The 25,745-nt window shown below is 32.4% G+C and overlaps 4 protein-coding genes across 4 annotated transcripts; 3 read left to right on the forward strand and 1 right to left on the reverse strand.

Moving 5' to 3' along the window:
* Positions 1-986: 986 nt before the first annotated feature.
* Positions 987-4,371, forward strand: LOC141532279 (RNA polymerase II-associated factor 1 homolog). The gene is made up of 5 exons (XM_074250555.1): positions 987-1,234; positions 1,880-1,972; positions 2,037-2,823; positions 2,916-3,168; positions 3,258-4,371. Exons 1-5 carry the CDS (start codon positions 1,164-1,166, stop codon positions 3,632-3,634), a joined length of 1,581 nt encoding a protein of 526 aa, XP_074106656.1. The 5' UTR covers positions 987-1,163; the 3' UTR covers positions 3,635-4,371.
* A 1,834-nt stretch (positions 4,372-6,205) lies between these two features.
* On the forward strand, positions 6,206-6,821 carry LOC141532316 (uncharacterized). Its single transcript, XM_074250606.1, has 2 exons — positions 6,206-6,441; positions 6,514-6,821. Exons 1-2 carry the CDS (start codon positions 6,239-6,241, stop codon positions 6,809-6,811), a joined length of 501 nt encoding a protein of 166 aa, XP_074106707.1. The 5' UTR covers positions 6,206-6,238; the 3' UTR covers positions 6,812-6,821.
* An 824-nt stretch (positions 6,822-7,645) lies between these two features.
* Positions 7,646-9,467, forward strand: LOC141532259 (adenosine deaminase 2-like). Its single transcript, XM_074250517.1, has 3 exons — positions 7,646-7,870; positions 7,973-8,567; positions 8,642-9,467. The coding sequence occupies exons 1-3, from the start codon at positions 7,714-7,716 to the stop codon at positions 9,384-9,386; spliced, it is 1,497 nt and encodes a 498-aa protein (XP_074106618.1). The 5' UTR covers positions 7,646-7,713; the 3' UTR covers positions 9,387-9,467.
* Positions 9,468-12,120: 2,653 nt separating this feature from the next.
* On the reverse strand, positions 12,121-14,464 carry LOC141532325 (uncharacterized). Its single transcript, XM_074250615.1, has 2 exons — positions 14,323-14,464; positions 12,121-13,217 (listed from the first exon to the last, which is right to left on the reverse strand). The coding sequence occupies exons 1-2, from the start codon at positions 14,368-14,370 to the stop codon at positions 12,855-12,857; spliced, it is 411 nt and encodes a 136-aa protein (XP_074106716.1). The 5' UTR covers positions 14,371-14,464; the 3' UTR covers positions 12,121-12,854.
* Between the last annotated feature and the right edge of the window lie 11,281 nt (positions 14,465-25,745).

A 25,745-nucleotide genomic window follows, 5' to 3' on the forward strand; every position in this document is an offset into this window, starting at 1 on the left:
GTTAGATCAAAAATTAAGAATTTAAATTTGATAAAATCTTTGACAGTTTCAAATTTGTTTTTTAGTACTCAAAGGAAAACTTTGGAGAGTGTTACGATGTTACCTGTCAGTCGCAAAGTAACAATGAGAAAATTTTAGTGACGGACTCCGGTTTACTGTACCTTAGAGTTGAGAATATAAACAGCGTCTGGGACGTCTGGGTAAGGTAGTATAGAAACTATACATAGTTTTCATAGTAAATAGTATGAATTGTACATGAATAAAAGAAAATTTTCATAAAAAATTATTCATATTTTTGTCAATCGTAAAACAAAATGTTATTTTTAGTAAATTTCATAGAAATTTAACTTTTGTATTGGTTCTCATGATGGAACTTTTGAAAAACTTTGCTATATTTTGACTCAGCTCGTCGATTAGTTTATAAATGATAACAATTTCAAAAATCTCAAAAAATTTTCACTTTTACCGTATTTTCGTGCAATAAAAATCAATTTACCCGTAGAGGTATAGAGAGACGGTAAAGCTATTATGAAATCTTCCGTACCACTCGAGTGGGCCAGATACTGCTAATTTCTTGCTCAAAAATAATTTTGATCTTTTTCAAAATTTTCTAGGCACAAAAAAAAATTTTTTTCTGTTCACTTATTTTGAAAAAAAAATTCGACACTTATTGTGCGATGACCTTAAAGATTATTTACTTATTTTTTGATGAAGCTCATAAAAAAATTTATTTATATCAAATTTTCAATGTTTACATTAAGCTTAAAATGTATGTAAAAAATTATTTACGTCCAAAATTTAGATAAAATTTTATGTAATGTTAAATAATTAAAATTGCCATCCAAAATTTATTTTTCCGGGTAATGCGTTTGAAATTTTCCACGTCACGCTTTACGTCACCTATAGCCAATGACTTTCAAAACGAATACTAGAGGTCGCAACAGCTTATACCGTTTATATTGTCGGTTCTGCTCTATAGTCTGCAGTCTTTCCCACGTGTCGTTTCAAGTTGTAGTCAAACTTTTGAGTAAATACATTTGAAACTCTCAATTTGGACAGTGTTGTAACACTAACAGTGATTTTGTAGAATTTTTATAGCACAGTAAGAGAGGTTGATGTTATTTTTAATTTTTTGGAAGCAAAATTATTAATTTGTCTGAAAAATGGCGCCAACAATCCAAATTAATAGAGCTTTGAGTGATCGAGTAAAGCGACCGGGGACGCAAGAGAAAAGGTATGATTAATATTTATTTGTTATCAAAAGGATTTCAGTCCAGTCAGTAATAAAAAAAGCGCTTCGTTGGAATTTGAGTCTTTGCTTTTAATTTTTTTTTTTTTTGAAGACAAAAATTAGTTATTTAATTGTAATTATTAAAAAAAATTTGTTATAATAATTTTTATGAATCTAATAACAATCAAATAGGCTTTTGCGGAAGCCTGTATGACCATTTGTCGCTGAGTCATTAATCAGTGAAGCTCAAAAAATAAGAGGGGGTAATTTTGGCGTTGTGTAAATAAACACAAGGCTGTAATTCAAAAACAAATGTAGATTTGGGAAATTTTTTCTTTTAATTATGTAATTGAGGAATTTATCTATCAGCAAAAAATTAAAAAAAAATTTTTTTGGATTTTAATTTTGAAAAAAGTGAAAATTAACTGTTAAAAAATTTTTAAATAAAATAGAATCCTACTAAAATTGTATTTTAATCTCCAGAATTTTTGAAGTGGTTGAAATTACGCTCTATGAATTTAACATGACTAAAGATTAACATTAAATTGTGAATTTTCACGTCATTATTCGCTATAAATATTTTTACTTTCAAATTGTTTAAAAAAAAATTTTTTTAATTTCCAAAAAAAAAATAAATTTATTTTTCAGATCAGAATTGCTATCCCGAGTGAAGTATTGCAACACACTACCGGACCTACCGTTTGATGTGAAGTTCATCAAGTACCCCTTCAACGCAACGAGGTACAGTGCCAAAATAACTTCCCTATGACTTGAATTGACCATTAAACACATCTTTAATTTCCAGATTCGTTCAATACAATCCAACAACATTAGAGAGCAGCCACAAGCACGAGATTCTGACCGAGCACGACTTGGGTGTAGAAATAGACCTGATAAACCGTGATATATACGCGCTAGATCCTTGTACCGAGTTGCACCCAGACGATGAAAGACTGCTAGAGGACGAAGTTTTCATGCCCCAGGATTCAGTGCGATCGCGCTACCATGCGAAAAATGTATCTTGGCTGCGAAGAACAGAGTATATTTCAACAGAGAAGACCCGGTTCAATCCGCAAACCATGGACAAAGTCGAGGCTAAGGTTGGATTCACCTTAAAGAAGAACTTTGTTTCGGAGAACCTTTACAAGGACCGCGACAGCCAGATACGAGCTATCGACAAAACCTTTGAAGACACTAAGAAACCCATCAAGAAGCACTACAGAAAAGCTGGCGTCGTGCCAGTAGAAATATTGCCAGTGCTTCCAGACTTCGACATGTGGAAGCATCCTTGCGCTCATGTCATCTTCGAGACTGAAGCTGCGGTGAAGAAAACTTCGCCAGCTGAGTACGAAGCTACGTCTCAAGCTGTGCTTCGGGGTGTTAAGGATGAAAATAGTCAACAGTTTGTTGCCTACTTCCTCCCTCTGGAGGAGACCATGGAAAAACGCAGAAGAGACTTTGCTGCCGGGGTTGAGTACGAAGATGATGAAGAGTATAAATACAAGATGGCCAAAGAGTACAATTGGAATGTGATTCAGAAAGGGGCTAATGGCAATGAAGATAATTATTTCTTAGTCATGAGAAATGATGGCGTAAGTTCATTTTTGGTTGACTTTTTGGCTTTAAGATTTTTTTTTTTTTTTTTGGAATTTTGACTATTATATTAATTCTAATTTGTTTGAAGGTGTACTACAATGAACTTGACACTCTCGTTCGACTCCGTAAGCGTCGTCAAGTACCTGGACAGCAGCAGAACAACACACTTTTGGTTGTCAAACATCGTCCGGTTGATGCAAGTGAGCACAATATGCATCGCAATCGAGAAAGACAACTCGAACCACCCAATGATGATGATGACGAAGAAGAAGAAGAAGAAGAAGAGGAAGGTCAAGAACAAGAAGAAGAACAGGCTGAAGACCAGGAAAACGGTCAAAATGGTTAGTGTCTTCTATGTTTTGATGGTTTATTGGCTTATTGATCAAAAATGTTCCTAATTGTAATAATCATCATTGTGTTTATTTTGCAGAAGGCTCTCAAGCTTCTTCTAGAGCATCATCTCGCTCTAAAAGCCGTTCAAGGTCACGGTCTAAATTACGCTCTCGATCAAAGTCTCAATCACGATCTAGATCACGTTCAAAATCCCAATCACGGTCTAAATCACGTTCAAAGTCTCAATCACGATCTAGACCGCACTCCCCTTCAAAGTCACGATCTAGATCTCATTCTAGAGCTAGATCTCACTCTCGATCAAAATCAAATTCTGTCAGTCCAGCAAAGTCTTATAAATCTAGATCAGCAACTCCTCAGTTACGAACACCATCACCATCACCATCATCTGCACGTTCAAGATCTGCCTCAAGGTCACCATCTAGATCACGCTCAAGGTCAAGATCTGCCAGTTGAAGTGGAAGTGGTAGCGGTAGTGGAAGTGACAGTGGCTCTGAAAGCGACTAAATTAGTTATTTTATTTAAATAATTGTAATTATTTTTTTTATCACTTTTTATTCGACATTTTTAATTTACTTTTTATGAACAATAATTTTTTTGATCAATCATATTTCACGTAATCTGTATTTGGTATATAATCCTATAATTTTCTAAAAAGTTATCATTTGATAATGATTTTAATAAAATGCTCTAGTATTTACTTTATTTAGTATTTTATAAAAAATTGTAAAAAAGTTGAATCTAAAATATTTATTAATTTTTTTATGCATTTATTTATTGAAATTAAATAATAGTAATGTCTCCTTAATTCAAAATTTTATTTTAATTATTAATTTAAAAAAAATTGGAGTTTTTATTAAAAACAAGTTTTAAAAACCGAATTTTTAAACAGATAAAATAATCATTAATATTATAGATACTGCGGGGAATTTTAAAATATTTTTGAATGAATAAAAAAAATCTATGAATTTTTTTAGAAGCAGATGATACCGTTTCTATACACATAAAATATTAACGGTTTTGATCAGTTTATATTTTTTTGTAATGACTTTTCTAAATACATGTGTGTTTTAAAAATGTAATTTCATTTCATCAATAAGACGTTTGCGTTATCGTAATTTATAAGCTGCGTGTTCTGACAAGTAGAAATGACGTCACAAATAAATAACCAAATTTAAAAATAGAAAAAATAATTATTTATCAATTAAGTGTGACAGTAAACCTGAAAACTTAACGACTCCCGATTGTATAGTACATAAATAGATTTAAACTGGCAGGTCATAGGAAATCCCATATTATCAAGATTGCCGGTGGGTCTAGTGAGTGGAATTCAACAGTATACATGTGTATAACAGTATCTATTCTATTACGCACTTCGTCATCGACAGCTGCGTTTGTAAGCTTGTTTGTTAGTCTTAAACAGCCGGCTGAGAGCCGACTGAAATCGAACAGTATTGGCATTGATGGATCATTTGCGGGCTTTTGATAACATAACAAATCGACTAAACTCATATGCTGATAAATTAATTAATTTACGGAATGATTTTGACTACAATTTGGTTAAATATTGTCCGGCAGTTTTGAATCTCACGCGAAGTATTGCTATTGAAGGTAAAGAAGATATTCTTGATAAACATCGGCAAATTGAAAATCGTTGGTGGGAAATCTATATGAGTATATCCTCTGAGTTAAAAAGTAAACAATTTATCTCACAATTTTAATCTAACTTGCCCAAATTATTTTAATTAGCTACAACATGCACACCAACCATTTTCCTATCACTATCGGAACCCTTCCTGTGGCAAAAGACTCCTAAATGAACAAGTGATCTACAAATTCTACCGACAGTTGGTAACTTTTTATTTGAAAAGCTATGTACTTCGATATTATCTGGATGTCATCAACTCATAATGTCCTCATCGTAAGTACTGATCATAAATTATTCTCATAACTTTTAATTGATCATATCATATGTTTGTACTGACCTGATCTTTATAAAAATAGAAAACCTAGCAAGTATCAGAATGGATGAATTCATATTCATGAACAGTTTGCAGCAAAAAATATCATTAATGATTAACGTGGACACAAGAATCGATTTCCTTTACAGATGTGATCCACAAAATTATAATGATAGTGAGTATAGTAATAATCATTCTTTGATAATTTTGCTAATCATGACTTATACCTAAGAGTTAATATAAATCAAAGATGTCTTTTGTGAATTCAGGTGACGAAAAAGCGTATTACAAGTTGACAAGATTCCAAGCTGTGATAGTAAAAGAGGAAGATCTGAATCTCAATCAATCTTGTAGTCATAATTGTGACTTATCGTACATTCGAGATTCAATAAATTTCACGGAATGTGATGGATATTGCAACTGTTGATACGTCGGCAGTAGTTACGAGATATGTGAACCAGTAAGTAGTTTAATTTTGTTTTATTGAAAGATACGTTGATTAGAAATGTAACATGATTCATCATCCAGTCGGCCAGCGATCATTCTCCACGAAGATATCAGTGGTTCAAAGACGGGCATAGAAAAGTCTATGGTTATAACAGCACAGAATGTAAGACACCCGTTAAAAAAGTGTCCAGTACTTTCTGAGTGTCAAAGCTTCGTTCATGTGATTACTGCCTGTGTAATTGCATCAAAAGAAATGTTTCGGAGGAAGACAATGTCCTGTTTGTCAGTTTCAGGGAACAGGTTACTGACATCGAGAAAAATATGTAAGCAACTATGTTTGATAATCCTTAACCTTGAACAGTCAACAACTTTGAGGAAACGCGTCATAGGTGTGAGCTGTTTAGCTGATTTCAAATGATATTCATTTTTATCGCAGGGTGATCGTAGGAGTGAGGTTCGTCAAGAAGAACAACATGATACATGTGCAAATAAAAGAAGCTGAGTTGAAGCCCAACGGACTGACGGAAAATCAAGGTGGAAGAAACTGGAAGATTTTAGTTTCAACAAATCAACTGACAGCTTCTACGTTAGACATTCCAACGGCTCCCAGATCTTTCTTATAGAAGACATTGACTATGGACGCCCGTTTCAGATGTATTTAGAAAATTTGAACGCACCCGCGGGTTTTGTGATTACGGGGGTCGCGTTTCAGTGTTCGAAAGAACCTAGTCCAGAGGGAGGCTGTTTTGGATTACTAGAATTGAAAATTCGTGTCACGCTTTTCGATTATTTTGAAGGCAGATTGATTGAGGATAGCCGAACGGAATGGCGTATCAATACGCATGATCCTGTGACGTAAGTATTTTTGTGTGTAGCTTATATTTTTGATCAAGTCGCGTTTAACATTACTAACATTGGTGTTCCTAGAGGGCCTATTGAAATCCGGCTGGATAATTCCGATTTGCCGACTAAGTCACCGAAGAATCGAGTAGACTGGGCGTATGGTCACTACGTTAAATTCCAACGATCTGATTTGTCAAAGGACGCTGCGCAATCGATGGTACCATTTTTTGACGTTCAAGATGTCGAAGGCGAACTTGAATTTCCTTTAGGCGCAATTGGAATCCTTCATCGTGGTCATGAAGGTTATGGTGGATTTCTTGCTTTTAAAATTAATACGATACATGTTGGGCAGTATTTCAAAATGAAGTTCGATGAAGATTAAGAATCTTTTAATGGTTGTAAGAATTTATAATTCTGTATTGGCTAAATATTTATAGTTTTAATTAGCTTACCGTTTGTAAAAATTATTTTTAATATATATTTATTTTTAATAATTGACTGGTTACTTTTGTATAAAGAATAAATTTTATATTTAACTTATTGAAATAAACTTGTTTGTCTAAAAATCGTTTTTTGTTAAATTCTAATCCATATTATTTTCAATAAAAATGAGTCAAAAAGTCATTATTTTTATGACTGTTATTTTGAATTAACAGATAACGTTCTAAAAGAATTAAAAAAATCATTTTTATTAGAAAATTTTTATACTCATGGTAGAAATCTAAAATTTTAATTGGTATCAGCCACTTTAACGACAGCACATTTAATATCATTTTCAACACACTATTTTTTTAATTAGATTACAAATTAATTACTTTTTTTGACGTCTAAAACTTTAGAAACAAATTAGAACTGTGATAAGAAAAACAAAAAATTCTTTAAGTAGGTCTTAAATATTTTATAATAATTTTTTGTTCAATAAAAAATACACTAAATGAAAAAATTATAATTTTTATTCTTTTAATAGCCGCAATTTTATAAAAAAAAAATTTTTTTCGACTTTTGTTAAAATATTATCAATACCTCATGAGTTTTAACGATAATGTGACCACGTCATACTTTTTAATAGCCTTCAGCACGACAACTTTGATCTCATTTATTGCGCACTATTAACGGTATATATAGTGATTGTTTTCGTCGAAAAATTCAGTCGTAGGAGTTTTTAATTTTTCACTGTCTTACATTTTACCATTCTTTGGTTTATCCGTCAAGATGGTCTTGTTTACTTTTAAAGTACAAATAATTTTAATATTGGCATGTCCAATTATTGTACCGACTAGAAACATGAAATTCAACGCAACGGATTTCCGGATCAAACGTTACAACCTTATAGAAGAAGAAAAGTTATTGGCATTCGGTGGAAGAACACCTTATAATTCTGAAAGCGAAGTTCGAGCAAATGATATACTAATGAAGTATAAGTCATCTGAAATAGACGTAGGTATAAAAATAGATTTCAAAATATTCATTTTATATAATTAAATTAGGGTTTTTTTTTTTTTTTTTTTTTTTCAAATATCTAATTTAAAAATAATTATTTCAGCTTTCTTCAATTCATCTGAATTTATTCCTTCGCGTAATTTTGTGAGCGTAAGAAAAAGCATCGAGGACTCAAACGTCTTCAAAGTAATTAAAAAAATGCCCAAAGGTGCAGTGCTGAATGTCCATGCATCAGCGCTTGTTTCAGCTGAGTGGATCTATGATAACGTAACCTTCCGCGACAACGTATACGTTTGTATTCGTCCTGAAAAATTACTGCTACGCATTTTCGATAAACCCGCTGATGATTGTAACTGGCAACTGCTCAGCGATTTACGCAATGCTAACGAAACGGCCCGAACGCAAATAAACTCACGCATCCTAAGACAACTCACATTAGGTACGGAAGATCCAGCTGAATCTTATTCTGGTAAAAGTGACCTGTGGGCAAAGTTCAAAAAAGTTTTCGATCTTAGAGTTCCATTGCTTCGATACAAACCATTATTTGAAGAATATCTTTATCAAGGTCTTAAAGAATTGTATGATGACAACGTTTTCTTCCTAGAAATAAGGACACCGCTATTGGAAATGTATGATCTTGATAAAAAGAAGTACGATGAGGAAGATTCGGTTCAAGTTTATATTAATGTTACTAACAGGTAAAAAAATAAAATTCTTGTATTTTAATTACTTTTATATATTCCTATTTCATTACTTAATTGTATTTTTTAAGATTCATCAAAGATCATCCCGATTTCATGGGAGTTAAAATAATTTATTCAATCTGGCGAAAAATGGAACCATCAAAATTGACAAAAAATATCGCCAAAATAATCGAATTAAAGCAGAAATATCCAGATGCAATTGCTGGAATTGACCTGATTGGTCAAGAAGACCTGGGCTATCCTCTCCAAAACTGGATATCAGTTCTGGAGCCTTTCATCAACAAAATAGACTTCTATTTCCATGCCGGTGAGACAAACTGGTATGGTCTCGAATCCGACGAAAATCTATTTGACGCAGTTCTACTGAACTCGAAGCGTATTGGCCACGGCTATGCGATTGTGAAGCACCCGGCGATAATGGAGCTGATGAAGAAGAAAAGAATTGCCGTTGAAGTGTGTCCAATAGCTAACCAAGTTCTGTCGCTAATTACTGACCTTCGCAATCATCCGGCTAGTATATTGTTTGCTCAAAACTTCCCAATCGTCATCTCAAACAATGATCCAGGCGTTTGGGGAGCATCTGCTCTCAGCTACGATTTCTATGAAGCTTTCATGGGCTTGATGTCTAAGCACGCTGATCTTAGGGCGCTCAAACAACTGGCAATCAATTCTATTTACTACAGCAGCATGAATGACGGACAGAGAGAGCGCGCTTACGAAATTTGGGTTAAAAAATGGAAACATTTTGTAGATAGTTTAGTTAATGGACAGTCAGGGTACGATTTCTTGAAGACATTATTGACTTGCCACTAAAAATATTTCTTGTGAGCCCCTTTAAGATTTTAATTGTTTTTATTAAAAATAAAAAAATTAACTCGCATTTTTCCAAAGTGATCTCTATTAGATTTTTATTTTTTTTCTAGCTTAATTTCTCGATATACAATTGAAAAATTTTTGTTATTTTCTACTTCATAAAAAAATTAAAACGCCTTCTTTTCATGTCAGATACATCTTAGTTTCTAAACCGTATAGAGGTCAGAAACGAGATGAACAAGTGATAATCTTCGAGGCAGTAACAAAAGCTTTCAATTATTCTACTAAAAAGTCTTTTGAAAGTAGCACCGGAGCGTGATCAGCGATCCAATTTCTCTAAAAATAAAACAAAACAGAAAAGTTAAAGATCGTTTGTTGAGATGGATCGTGCAAGATACTTAAACTTGGGTACCACTAACATCACCCCTCCCAGCCGGGCGATGCTCAATTCACAAATAGGGATGAGCATGTTTCGCAAATAGTTAAGAAAAGGATCTAACGCCGGGATAAAGTGGTATCGGAACGAGACGATCGTCGAACAGATGCCGGAGTAATAAAACAAGAGCTTCCTTTCTCTGTTCTTAGGTCTTACCACCAATCCCCCGATCTTCCATCCATACAATTTCCCCGCTGGTGGTTGCAACTCCACCCACTCACGCGTTTTCCCATTTCGCTGGTACATATACATACTACGAGCAAAGAAATAACAACGAAGCAGCAACAACACCAACAACGGAAACAACAACAACGAGGACGTTAAGTCTATAAGGTTGGGCGAGGAAAGAGCAGCCAACTAGCGTTTCTCTTAATGGGGCAAGACAAACTGCACGCCGTACGGTGTTTAGTGTTTCGGGTTCCATTTCATCGTCAGGGGTTAACATGAAAATGCTCCTTTGCTGGGATCTAGCTTGTTGTAGATGGCTGAGTTAACTGATGCCCATCTTTGTTTCGGGGTGACTTTCCGATCTTGCCAATGTCCCTCAATCTCTTACCAAACTATACATTTTCTTCCCACTTATCGCTTCGGGTATCTATTGCCATTCAGTCATTTGTCTTCTAGAGGACGGAACTCGAGCTGCAAGTGAGAGATAAAGTTATTGGCGATATAAAGAAACTCGAATAATGTCGATAGTATCACTAACTTTAAAAGAAAGTTGTTTCTCAGTTTTTGTTGTTTAAGAGTCGACATTTTTTTTTTTTAGACATAAATTAATAAGTTTTTTTGACAGTATCTCGACCAAGTATCAAGATTAGACATTTAAAAATTTATTTTTTTTTTTAGATAGATTTCTTTAGATTTCATTAATAACATTAATGTTGAGTATCAATTGTTGTAGTACGTGCAATTAAAATATTTATTCTCTACTTACTAATTACTTACAACCTTTCATACCAACAAAATTGCAATTAACGACAGAAAAAGCTCCTAAATGAATAACAAGCAATCTAGAAAACAACCGTTGGTTAAAAAATAAAAATAACAATAACTTATTACATTTTAAAATTCACCACTCATTTCATTTCTCATTCCCCGATAGAAAAACATATCCATAGCAAGTTATAGCGGTGAAAAGGGGGGAAAGAGAGGTAGCGATTGGTGGGTCGTTTTCCCTTGGCATCGTTCGCTCAGAAACCCCTTTGCTATTCCAGTTTCCAGCGCCTTACACGCTCTTATATAGCAGAAGTAGCAGCCGGTACTTTTGCGAGTCGGAGTCGAGTCATATATGGGTTTCCGCGTTATTCCCATATAGACAAAGTATCAGAGAGCATTATCTTCGTGCATAATGCAAACACCCGGCGCACGAAGCCTCTTCCACCCCGTGGCCCTCCCCCAGTGGCGCCCATTCCAAAGCCAGTGTGCCTCCCACGTTACCCGAACTCCTTCAACCCTCCACCCTCTACCTTGCTATCTTTATACCTACGCAAGCGCCAAAGAATACATCCACACTCGTTCCCTTGGAATCTCTCACGTGGAATTCTCTTCTACCCCCTTCTAAAGTATTTCGTATGTTATTTTATTGTGTTGTGACTCAATAGTATTGCTCGGGAGTACGACTGCTTTTCCCCGTTTCTGTATTACGTATGCCTACTATCCAGGAACTTTAGTACCCCGCTCCAGCATCCAGACCGTAAACCGGCATCCCCTTCTTACCTACTCACTTCTACCACCTAAAACACAAGCAATGTATGCAGATACAACTCAGTACTTAGCATTAAGTATTAAAACGCAAAAAGGGATCACGTATTATCACTGACTACCGCAGAGCAGGCATCATATCATACGTGCCAGCTTGGGACCAGAATTTATTTATTGCCACTGAATTTTTATTTCAAAGTATTATTCCTTTTTCTGATATTACGGGTGGAATTCCCACCAAATTCAATTGTGATTAAATTTAAAAATTATTTCAGAAAAAAGAGCCGAAAAACGTTGATGTAAAATTTTTTCAAATTTTCAAAATCATGGAATTAATTAAAAAAATAATCAAAACCAGACAAATGATAGTTTAAATTAAAGGTAATTAAATGAAGTTTAAGATAAATTTGATAGATTTTATCTATCTGTTATATCTGGAAAATTATTTTCATAAAAAGTACGAAATTCAAAATTTTTTTAAAATGAAAAAAATTTTCAAACACCCACAACTTGTAAACTAACCAGCCGATTTCGCTGATCTTTGAAATAGATCTTGGTATTGATCCACCGAATGAGCCCACAAAATTTCATATAGATCGGTTGAGAACTGTGGGCGCAATCCTGCTTACATTTGTATTCACAATCCTACAATCATTTTAACTGATCGATTTAAGTGTTTCGCTGTAACAAAATTTTAAAGGCTTCGATTCAGCAAATCCCGAACATACCTACGTCAAACTTAACATAAAGGAATTATTATTATTATTATTCTCATTAAAGTCAAGAGGTTTCATTAGAAAGAATAACAATAATGAGACGCAAAGAGACGATAAATCACAATGAGCGAAAAATATAAAAATAAATAAAGAGAAATGTTCGACAAATAAGTGAATCAGGTACATGTATTATACATGCGTACATAAGGGTTGTCGGTTGAGTGTAATTGAGAGGTGTCACTTTGTGGTGGGCAAAATATCGTTTGTATTTTCCCGCCAAGAGTCATTATACCGGATTATACATTGCTTTACACCTCGCAGTAAGGCTCGTTATTGTTGCTCAAACCACCGCGCGATAAGTGTTTTATGCAGTCATACAAGAAATTTCAATAATTACAATTCTTTTTTCATTGAAATTTTACTTCGTTCCTGCGAATTGCAGAGAAAAATTACAATATATAAATTTGGGTGGTGCAAAAAAATACATTTAAATAAATACTTTTAAATAAATAGTATGTATCTCAAATTATCAATAATAATACATAACATTAAATTAGCCACAAAATAATATATGATAAACATATACAGTTAATTAAACTAGATTATTTCTTATGTCTAATTGGATAAAAGTGCAACAAGATCTTCGACCAAAGCAAGCGCATCCTGACCGAGTTTTTCGAACTTAGTGCCGCCTATTTTCTTGAGTATTTCTACAAGAATTGTCTTGACATACGGTAACATAGAAGACAAGCTGGGCAAGATCAAAGATTTGTCAGAATCCTTCGTTTCGTGTTTCTTTGAAAGTGCGCGCCGGGATGACGCGGCAGGAGCGTCATCGACGTCCATGTCAGAGGTATCCCATTTGGCATCTACATGGTCCACGTGTCTTTGATTTCCACGGCTGATGTGGCCGTGTAAGCCCTTCATTGATCTGCGTGCTGGTATTACGTCTTCACCATCAGAGTCTTCGAACTCTGCCTGGAAAAATTTATATTAGATCGATTTAATGTCATTTTTATCATATTCGTAACGAAAATTGCACGCCTTATAGCGCGAAAGGTACACGGAAAAAATTTCTGGGAAAATTTGCGATACTATTGTAAGACGATACTTTCATTAGTATTAATTGTCAAATATTTTAGAAGAAAATTTACTATTTATTCATGAAATTTTACAACTTACGATTAAAAAAAGTGCGATATTACTATTGTAAAAAGTGAGAGATTAAAATTGTCCAGTGCTGCCTCTGTATCTTTCCAATAGAAGTATAACAAATTTTACAATAGTCGCATTGGAATGTTTTTCAATTAGTGTGAGTGATGGCCGTGCACAGCGCTAGACTCCGAGTTTATCTAAATGTTGAAGAACTTTGATAGCAGTTTACTTCGGATAGCGTAGAGGGAGAGTCCCCGGGCTGCCAACCAAAGAGTTCTGGGTTCGATTCCCGGATAGGAGGAAAAATTTCGATTTCTTTTTTCGGTTACTGTAAAAGTAGCAATTAGTCCAACCTCCTATCTCTCTCTCTCTCTCCCTAAAACTTCTTTTAAAAAAACCGACTATCAATTTTTACAATAGTTGAATTGGAAAGTTCACAAACACATATTGTATAATTAGCTGTATAGTATTGGACTTTTTGAGTCTCTCGCTGGTCTTGTTTGTTGGATAAAATTTACAATAGTAGATCGTGAAAATTACTAAATGAGAAGTATAGTTTACTATTTTATGAAATAAAAATTACGATAGTAAAATAGTAAAAATTCCTTCAATTTTCTTCCCGTGTACAAAAAAAATTTTTTTCAAATTTGGTTCTTTTGGATATTATATTTTTGAGCTCGAAGAGCTCAAAAACGTAATAAGTGCAATTTTGAGTATAGAATTATAAAATAGGGTCGAAATCGTTTTCTTAATTTTTTCACTACAAATTTCACTGAATATAATCTGGAATCTTATCCAGTGTAATTTTATTCTTTCCGTGTACTCAATATTTTTTATTTTCAATACTTAAAAAAAATCAAAATCTTATCCAAGTATTTTATATTGTAGTGTCAATAATGTGTGTTTTTTCCTTTGACTTTTGACTTACTTGTACTAACACCGTCGCAATTGCCAGAAACAGAATGATAATCTTCATGACGAACTACCAGCGAACAAAAAGAAACGTATTAATCACATCCGCCGAACAAACGTAGTATATAAAGATGTCGTGTAAACGTAATAAAATTCAAAGTTTTCAATACATTCAGTTCCACAGTACTAAATATTGCTACACCTATTTTCGTTTAGTGTCACGATTAAAAAACGACAATAAGATTATTCGTCACGCGATAACGATCCGTATGATCGTATACATTGAAAAACAATAAAAATCAATTCGTTTATGTATTCACATCTGTTTTTTTAATCTCAATTATCGTAAAATGTAGAATCGATCAACTACAAGAGATTTCAATGTTATTTTTCATACCGAGTACTTGGTCATAGTAATCGATGATGGAATCGTCTTAATCGTGAGAGGCGATGAGCACTGAGGGAGCTTATTGGTCCAATTAAATTAGTGTTTTAAGGTGATGTGCAATAAAAGCGTCATTAATAACACTATATTGTAACTTTACTAGTACTCAAAGATTTGGATGGCTGTAATAAATCATTATTGAATCATTCTACACGGAAAAAAAATCTTTAAAAATTTTATTTTGCACGGCTCGTAATGAGAAGCTTCAATTCAAGCAATAATTGCATGCCTTAAGCGCGAAGCGCGCAGGTATGCTCTACTCTCGCCTAAAAATCATGATTTCGATTAAAACGTGATTTTTATAATTTAAACGAAAAAAATTATATATAAAAAACATATTGAGATAAATAATAATAACTACAGAACAAGTTAATAAATATTTTTATCGATTAAATAAGATTTCTCAGGAAAAACTCGTTTTTCTGACGAATTAAATGAATAAGAGTGTGGTATTTACAGGAGCACTGGGCTTGATAACACCACAACTTTGTCAAAAATCATTTTCACGATTTAATTTTTTTTTGTTTCATTCCTTAGGAAATTTGCCAAAACCCTTGTGAAAATTGCGTGTCAAAATAATTCCGTTTCAATACAGTTAATTTTTTTCGACTGTCAGTTCGGTGACTTTTTCTGCGATTTCGGCAGTCATATGTATTATTTTTCATAAAATAGGATTGAAATAACTATAAACAAGCAGAAACTATACATACATGATGGTACAATTACTAACTGTTTTATCATCTGTTGAGATTTTTTTTATCTCGACCTACAGAGGAGATAACACCACTTGCGGGAAAATTCAAACAAAAAAAAAACGAATAAAAAAAAAAAATAGAAGTCTTTATGAAAAATTTAACAAATCATAATGTAAACATTCAATCTAAATAATTTGTGTATGACATGAGCGCTTGAGGCATGCTCATTTAAATTTTCCAAATTTTTTTTTTTTATATTTCTTTTATCTTGTTAAGCCGATCTTCAGATTAATTTGTTATTAATTTTTTACATTTTAAGATAATTAGATTTTGTAAATACAAATTTTTTTTTACACTTTTATTGGATTGTACTTAAGTATCTCATCAAACTTTTCGTATAAAAAAATACTTCGGCAATTTCACGACGTTGAATTAAAAAAAATAAATATACCCAGAAGCTGTACAAAGTATAATAATAATACAAGAAAAATGAATTAAAATCTGATCAAACTTTTGCGAATATTATGGGGAAAACGACGATGAAAGTGATGGCGTGGGTCGGAGTTCCCCGTCTGATTTTTCTCCTCACTTGTTACGATTAGTATTACTATTTTTTTATTTGCCTTCCAACGACTTACAAGTTTCGGACAGTATTTTGTTTAACATCATCGATTCTGAAGTCTCTTAATAAATTTTTTTATTTTGACATGTATTTTAATTACATTAATTCGATATAATAATCATTTATCTTCCAAAATAAATTCTTAGATCAAGAAAATATCTCTTGAGTCAACATAAATTTTCCATCAGTGTATCAACCTTAAATAATTTTTGTGCAACTAAACTAATTCGTCAACGAAAATGATAACTCTCACCACTTACAACAGAGCGATTGTTGTCAGCTGGTGACTGACTGATAAAAAAATAATCACTCATTGTAGTAAAACAAACAGAGGAATTCGAGTGTAAGTTTAATTAATATCGTTGGATTCATATGTCTTAAGGAAATTCAACAGGCGGCTTAAACAAATAAAACATCACTTATGTTAGTTAACAGACACTGAGTACTTAGCTTATTCAGAAACTATGGCGCTTAAGTTGCGACAGACAATGGGAATATGACATCTGTCTTTAGCAGTGCGCTTGTGTCTTTACTGCGTCTATAAACGCTCTATGCTAATTCATTTTGTGTGAAGCACTTAAAGACCACGCAGTAGATCCAAAAAATTTTCCACGTGTGTTTGTACAATTAAATACGTTACGACAGATTTTGTTTAAATAGTTTTCCACTGTTAAAAATTCAACTTTGGGTCCTAAAATTTTTTACCTTTATTTTTCTGAGTTCTGCCAGTGCGTGAGCAGTTTAGTAATAAAATGCAAAGCATAAGAAAATTCGAACGAGAGCTCATTGTCGCTGAATTTTTTAACACGCGAACGACTTTTTAAGTGAAATTTTCCTCCACGCTAAACTCCAAGGATAAATTTTATTTTTTAAAGAATTTACGGTTTGCGTTCATGCGAGTATTGTCGCGACAAGAGGTCATTACAATTTTTTTTTTGCAAAACCTTCGACGTTTAAAGAAATAAAATTTTTCTAAAAATTTACACTGACATAAAATAAAAATCTTTGAAAAAAGGATTAAATTTTAAAAAATTCAAAATGTATTCAAGGCTAATAAATTCTCGTCAATCGTAAAAGCTAGCAATTAAAAATTCCCTTTATCCTCTCATCATTAATGACCTGATTGTCTTAAATCACCCTTCACTCTAAAACAACCAACAGAACACTAACATATTCCTCAACATTGTACTAGATCTTGAGCGTGCTTTGATCTTGATAAACAGTGAAACAATTGACCAGCTGTCGGACTTGCAACTTACCGGAGACTCTCTGAATCATTGAGGAAGCCGTCGGACTTGAAGAATCACTCCTAGATGACGACGATCAAGACAATTTACTCTTAAATGGCGTAAAAAAATTGCTGGGAGATGAGCCCAGGCCGTTGGAGCTTCTCGGAGCCAAGACAGTAGTTTATCAGCGGTCGGAATGAAGGTAAGGAGTTGTATAAAAGGGAGACACGATAGTTGATGTCCAAAGGTGGTTCTCACACTGGGAAGTGGCTTGGACTTAGCAAATTGTACAATAACAATCGTATATACTGGTAGTGCACTAGAAATAGTGTTACTCGCGTCATCAGTCTCTTTGTCTTGCCTCCAACAATCGGGGATCTCGCTCTTGCTCCTGGTAAGACAGTAGCGGCCGGATTGCTCGTCTTATTTCACGCTCGTCTTTGCCTCTTGTATCTTCTCTTATCATCTCTTCTCTTCTATTCTGTTGTGTACATTAACGGATGCTCTCAAGACAAGACAAACGGAATATTACACAAATATTCGCAGTGTATCTAGCAGGCATCCTAAGGCATAAATGCCCGCCGGAGTAGTACATCCTTGAGAAACGTTTCATCTTGTACTTACTCCAACTGGAGAAATGGACTCCAAAGGCTTTTCCGTAACATACAACCAGTGTATCAACTTTAACCCCCTTGCGTTCCTCATTTACAAACCATCTATTTTCTCTCTTAGGAACATTACACCCCTCATTTGCCGGCTCGTTTCGACAATTTCAAACTACTGGTCTTGGTCTACTTACTGTCTACGTAATTTGGATATGCCATCAAAGTACTAACTATCCCGGCTCTTGGTTCCTCGTTGTCATTTTGCTTGAATTAAACTTTGATTAGGCTTCCTTTGTTTATTACTACAGTCTTTTTATCCGAGTTACTTTATTGTCTGCTAATTGCGGAGTTTAACAGATTTACAAATATTTTAGTGGGAGGCAATATTGTTGACCCTCAAAATCATCCTTGCAACTTCCCGCCAATTCCATACCTACACGGAAAAAAAAAAAAATATCGCTCTCGGAGCAATATTGTAATGGTATAGTAGCTATCCCCACTTAACCAACTGTTAGAGAGTTACTAGAGCCATCTATTAGATCGTTCTGGCAGGAATACAGTAGTTGGCTAAAATAGCTAAACCGGTGCGCTGGGAGAGCCAAACGGGATTGCTGTCAGGGGTAAATGCCTCGTTCAAGTCTCAGATTCTGCGCGCAGTCTTGTTTGTTGATATATTTTATAACCTCCTAAATTAATATAATTATTTACTAGCAACCTGTGATTCATATGCGACTGTCGAGAGTTATGGATTATGATTAAAAAAAACTTTGGCTTATTAATTTTTTGTTCTTTCCAATAGAGATATTAATAGTGTGGGTAGTTTTTAAATAAAGTTGAAAATAATTAGTGCAATGACAGGATCAAATCCGAATAATTTAATGAAAAATGTAGTGGAGCAAATTTATAGATCCAACAAATTATTTAAAACTCCTCCAAAAAATTTCTTAAAAAATTGACCATCAAAAAATATATAAAACTTTGAAAATTCTTAAATTCATGTGACAATTTTTTTTTTTTAAATGGTCCATGAAAAATAAATAAGTATTATCAAAAACTTGTTAATTTAATATGTAATCTATTTAATAATTTTTAATTACTTATTCTTTTTTATTTATCCGTATAATTTTTCAATAATAATTAATAAAAGATTAAATCGATAGAATAATAAAATTTTTTGTTATTAAATATAAAATATTAAATATTTAAATCGTTTTGTCTGGTAAAAGGGCTCTGTAAGAATAATGTTGGTTAGCGATTCTAGCCATCTAACAGATCGCTCCAGTAGCCCTACAGTAGTGCTCTTGTAGAAATACACATTGCTACAGTAAGAATCTACAAGTAGATATCTAATAGATGGCTTCAATAACAAAATTTTTTTTTTTCGTGTAAGCGCTTGAAATTGCACTCGTGACGTTTTTGAGCTCTTCGAGCTCAAAAATACAATTTGTATGTATTAACAGTGCAAATTCCGTGATTCAGTGATCCTTAATAATAAAAAATCCCAGTAATATTAACATAAAAAGTTAGTAAGGATTGAGGATTTATTTAATTGATGATTGGCAAGAGCCTAAGGGAAACCTCGGATATATCTTGACAGAGATTTAGGAATCACAAGAATATATAATATAACACATAAGAATTCAGTGTTGGTAAGGGTATGAAATGGTTGTGCACGAGTTCGGACGTTTTGGCATCCCGACAAGCAGACAATCAACTCATCGAGGCGTGTGGATGCATTTTTATTATATATTATAGACTGCCCGATTCATCTTACCCTTTTTTTCTTCCCTTTACCCTCTTTTACATATACAGACATGAAGATATATGTATGTATATATAAATCGTACGTCACTCACGTATGTCAGTCGCTAACGTACCGTCTCGAACATATTTTACCCCGGTATAAATTTACAAATAGTAATATCGAGGCCCATCGGGCCTCATCATATCAACCATTATATATACATAATTACCATTTGATAGAGTTTTATTAGTGTGTCTGTGTATGCGCTCACTATAATACATTTAATATTTTACAACACTTGTATTTATAAATGTATAAATTTATCGTCATGTTTTTTGTTATTTATTTTTTAGACACGTCAAAGCACTCAAGTATCAAGTATATCAAGTTTGTGGCAGTAGGACGGGCTTCAAGTAGGGGCCTGCAGGCCCCATGCAGTTGTTGGATAACTCCCCCACCTTCAGTACCAATCGTCTGATGGGCAGAGGCTATAACGTCACGGTGATTGCTAAAAAATAATACTGGATGAGTTTAAAATAAAAACATAGGTACTGGATTCCGATCGGCCAGCGAATGATGAGGAATTGCTTCGCGATGGCCGGGATACTTTTTTCACTCACCATTTTATTTCATTTCATTTGTTGACATTGATAATTATCTTTAATCTGATTTTAAAGCTCCTTTTTATCCGGAAAGAAAATTTTTTTTTTTAATTTCAAAGGGTGGGTATTTAAATTTTACTATTTTTTAATTTTTAAAGTATGTAAAAATTTGTAATCCAAATTTAAATTGAACAAATTTCTTCATACACTTTTCACAAAAATTAAGGGAGCAAAAAAAAATCCAAATTTTTAGAGGATTTTCAACAGGCTGTAATTTATATAAAAATGGTCGTACAGCAAAAAAAAAAAAGCAAATTGTAGCTCCAATTATCTAGTTTTTAGATCTGAGCTTAAAAAATTTTTTTTCAAAATTGTTTTCGAGTAATTTAAAAAAAAAAAACACCGAAAAAAAAATTTCTAAAATTTTTTTGGTTTTTTTTTTTTAATCTACGGACGGAGAAAAAAATTTTTTTGACTTAATCTTCATATGGATTGGATAGCTTAGTTATTCAGCTTTAATTTGGTTTTTTAAAAATCTCAATCCGAGCATTTCTCACTGAAATATCGGTGTTTGAATGGAAAAAGATCGTTTTGTCTTTGATTACCAATATCTCAGCAACCAATGACCGCACAGAAATTTTGAGGTCGGTTTTGAAAACTTGAATAAATTCTCTACAAGGATTGGCTATTAATTTTTGAAAAAAAAATTTTTTTTCAATCATTACATGAACTTGAAAAAGCAACCAAAAGTGGGCTTTTTGTGGTTTTTTGGAAAATCAAGCGCCCAATCAAAAATATTGCGGAAACCACTAATGTTAAGTGTGCGTTTTACTGTTCAATATACCCACAAGAACTCTACGAAGTTTCAATTTAATCCAGCCAACCGTTTTTTTTTCCTATTTGATTAATTTTTTGACAAAATTAAAGGAGCAAAAATTTCCTTCAACAATTACAAAAAAAAATTTAATTAAATCGATTTTTATTTAAATTCTAAATGAAATTTGTATCTAAAAGGCATTAGCAGCACCATCTGTAAGGAAAAGAGACTATTACCTTCGTAAAAAGGGAAGGTCGATATAAACTAACATTGAGCGTCTTAAAACAGTAGATTGCAGTTAATAAAATTCTATTGCCTCAGTTTATATGATTTATCGTTTCATAAACCTGCTTTTCCCGAAAAAAGCCCAGTTTCATCGCAAGCAGAAATTAATTTATCGCTCATGTTGAAGATAGATTTCTAAACAGACAAAATAATAGAATTGAGAGTTTTTTGCAAACTTAATACATGATTATAATGTTTCAAATGAAATAATTCTTAAACTAGTAAAGACATTTAGCTTAACTAAGCAAGAAAATGTTCTTTAACTTAATATTATTTCTGAAGATGGCTGTCAAGATAATTTAATGTTTTTTTTTTGTATGTGAAGATAGGCTTGAAAAATTTCTTTCTATTTTTTTCCTAAAAGAACATTTAATAAAAAAAATTTTGAAAAAAAAAAACGTCTCGATAAGTCAATTTTTGAAAAAGTTATGGTAATTTTTAAAAATAAAAAAGAAGTTTTGTTGAAAAATTCAAAACTTTTTTTTGGTTGGGTAAAAAAATTTGAAAAAATTATAAAAGACGTTTTTGATAGGGTAGAAAAAGAGGAAATACTTTTAACCAGTCAAAAGTGATCGATTTGGGGCGGAATAAAAATTTTTAATTTTTTTGAAATGTGAAGCAAGATTTGAAAAAAAAAATTTTCTCGAATTTTTTTGATTATACAGATTATTAATTTAACAGATATTTTTCACATGTACATTATTATTATGGAGTACTTAAAGGTTCTCCATTATTTCTCTCCAGTAAACAACAATAAATACAATATACACAATACCTCGGTAGATGTTGATATAAGAATTGACTTATAGGAAATGCGAGACATCGAAAAACTTGAAAAGATATAAGTGAGATTATTTTTATACTGAGATTTTAGATTTCTGATCTGTCCTTTCATGGATGGCTTAGTGAAAGGATCACTTCTTATTTTTATTTTTATTTATTTTTTTTTTTTTTTTTATTAGGGTGGAATGCCGGGTTTTAACGACTGGAGCAACAGAGAGGGCTTGTAAAAGATTCTACGAGCGAGGGTGAGAGAGTGATAGAGGCGAAAGACCGAATGAGGTGAAGAAATAGAAGGGGAAATCTTCTATATTATTGGACAGTCAGCCGCGCGTGCTTTCATACGTAATCTCAATCCTTAAAACGAAAGAAAATAATAAAAGAGTTCTTGATTTTTCTTTCACGCAATCTAACCTTTTCTATTGATTCTTTATTTATTTTTTGCTTTGATGGTTCAAACATTGATTGTTGGGTTTTTTACAGAAGGGTAGATGGAAAAAAACGTACACAGTGCTTTAATAAAAATATTATTTGATAGATGAAATTTGTTGAATTATTTAATTTTTAACATGATTTTTTGTTGAATATTATATAATTTTTAGTTTTTCAAAAATTGGGTAAAAATTACGAAAATTTTAGTCGTAATTATTGACCAGAAATTTCGTTTGGACAAAAATTTTAATAAGCCTTTTCAAGTTTTAGAAAATTTTTAAATTTATAAATTTTGAATTTCAAATTATTACATATAATTTTTGAAAATTATATGAAATTTTTTATTTTCAAACGATTGATTTTTATAAAATTTCAAATCGCACTAAAACGAGAATTTAATAAAATTCAAGAAATTTTAAATTTTGGGAATTTCGCAAAATTTAAGTAGAATTTTAAAAGTTATAATTTTATTAAATTTCACTAAAATTATTCCAATTTTGTAAAATTTAATACAAAACATTCATTCATTTCAATAGAAGATTGTATGAAACATTTTTTTAATTTTATCGTACACGAAAAGTACACGATGATACTAGAATATCATCCCAGATTATAATCAGTGATGTTTGTGGTGAAAAAATTTTCAGATAGTAGCTAGTATAATCCAGATTATACTGGGTGATATCTGGATTATACTCATTGTAATCTGGATTATACTGGGTGATTTCTGGATTATACTCATTATAATCTGGATTATACTAGCTGCTATCTGAAAATTTTTTTCACTCAGTATAATCTGGGATGATATCCAGTATCATCTTGTTCTTTCTTGTTCTTTCTTGAAATTTTTTTTTAATTTGTAAATTTTTAACAAGTCCATCAAAATTTTTTAAATATTTAAAAAAAATACAAAAAAATATTTTTTATAATAATGATTTAATTATAAATATATAAAAATATTTAAGAAATATATAAAATATTAATATTTAATCCTCTTTACAATCCAGTCGGAATACATTATTAATATAAATATAAAATCAAATAAGATATTCTTTAAATTTAAAGAAATACATCAGCAATCTTCTCTAAAAAATTCCACCCCCATCAATAAAATTTAATAACAACAAAAAACGATTATTTATCTGCAATTCGATAAATACAATGTACTAAAGTATCATATAACAATTACGTAGGCAAACACCTGCCGACACATAAGTAGAGATAATTTATGCCAAAGACCACCTGCTTCTTAACAATAAAATTCGGGATACCCTCTTCAGTATCTTCTACCCTTTCTCCGGAGCTGAGTCCTCCCTCGACTAACTTTTCCCACATCCAAAAAAATATTATTTCATACCGATTGAATTTTTTAACCCTGGATTAAATACCGAGAGCGCAGGGGAGTCAGAATATAAGGAATCGATATCAAAAGTCTCGTAAGAATCTTTTGTTGGTTAAAAAATTGACACAAAAACCGAAATTTTTACGGACCAGTTGCTTTTTAGGCCGGTTTAAATCGATTTCGCACCTCGCCAGACATTTTTTAAGACTTTAACAGAGCTAAGGATTTTACTTTTTAAAAGCGAGTGAATTTTTTTCTGATCGATTTGAAGGGTGAGTTGAGTTTGAGTTTGATTTTAACGCGGCTTAAGCCGGTACGCTGAGTAATCAAACAATTAACAAGAATCAGCCCCTAGTTATGGGTGAGGATGAATTGTAAAATGAGGAATTCATCGCCCGGCGAGTTCACCGCTAATAATGCTTACCTATCGATATTATCACGAGGAAAGTCAACTTGTATTTTAGAAACTTTAAGGATCTAATTGACTGTTTAATTTGGATGAGAGCATTACTGGATAATAGGGTGAAAGTTTCACTACGTATATATGTATATGTAGATGAAGAAAGAATAATTTTATATTTACAAAGACTTTGGTTTGATTATAATTTATTTATCCGATTTTTTGGTAAGAAAAAAAGCCAAAAGTTTGGAAAATCCAAAAGTGCACGCCTCATAATCTCAATTTTAATAATAAAATTCACGGAAAAAAAAATATCGCAGAGCAATATTGTAATGCTATAGTAGGTATCCCCACTCAACCAACTGTTAGAGAGTTACTAGAGCCATCTAGTAGATCGCTCTGGCAGGAATACAGTAGTTGGCTAAAATAGCTAAACCGGTGCGCTGGGAGAGCCATACGGGATTGCTGTCAGGGGTTAATGCCTCGTTCAAGTCTCAGATTCTGCGCGCAGTCTTGTTTGTTGACATATTTTATAACCTCCAAAATTAATATAATTATTTACTAGCAACCTGTAATTCATATGCGACTGTCGAGAGTTATGGATTATGATTAAAAAAAACTTTGGCTTATTAATTTTTTGTTCTTTCCAATAGAGATATTAATAGTTTGGGTAGTTTTTAAATAAAGTTGAAAATAATTAGTTCAATGACAGGATCAAATCCGAATAATTTAATGAAAAATGTGGTGGAGCAAATTTATAGATCCAACAAATTATTTAAAACTCCTCCAAAAAATTTCTTAAAAAATTGACCATCAAAAAATATATAAAACTTTGAAAATTCATAAATTCGTGTGACAATTTTTTTTAAATGGTCCATGAAAAATAAGTAAGTATTATCAAAAACTTGTTAATTTAATGTGTAATCTATTTTATAATTTTTAATTACTTATTCTTTTTTATTTATCCGTATAATTTTTCAATAATAATTAATAAAAGATTGAATCGATAGAATAATAAAATTTTTTGTTATTAAATATAAGATATTAAATATTTAAATTGTTTTGTCTGGTAAGAGGGCGCTGTAAGAAAAATGTTGGTTAGCGATTCTAGTCAACTAACAGATCGCTCCAGTAGCTCTATAGTAGTGCTCTTATAGAAATTCACATTGCTACAGTAAGAATCTACGAGTAGGTGTCTAATAGATGGCTTCAGTAACAATATTTTTTTTTCAACTCAAATTTTTATTGAAGATTTAAGCGAAAAGTATATTGGGGCAAGTTTGTAAGGTCCAACTATCTATCAGTTAAATTCTAAATTTGGAGTGATATAAATAAAATCCCAAGAAGACTCCTTAATAAAAATTAGTAGGATAAAATACGAAGTGCACATTGTATAAGCGAAAAAAATAAGTGTTGTTTTGAATAAAAAAATCGAGTGACT

This window comes from Cotesia typhae, unplaced genomic scaffold (assembly GCF_013202065.1).
Source record: "Cotesia typhae breed Kobodo isofemale line unplaced genomic scaffold, CoteBio_Ctyphae contig_59, whole genome shotgun sequence".
Lineage (NCBI taxonomy): Eukaryota > Metazoa > Arthropoda > Insecta > Hymenoptera > Braconidae > Cotesia > Cotesia typhae.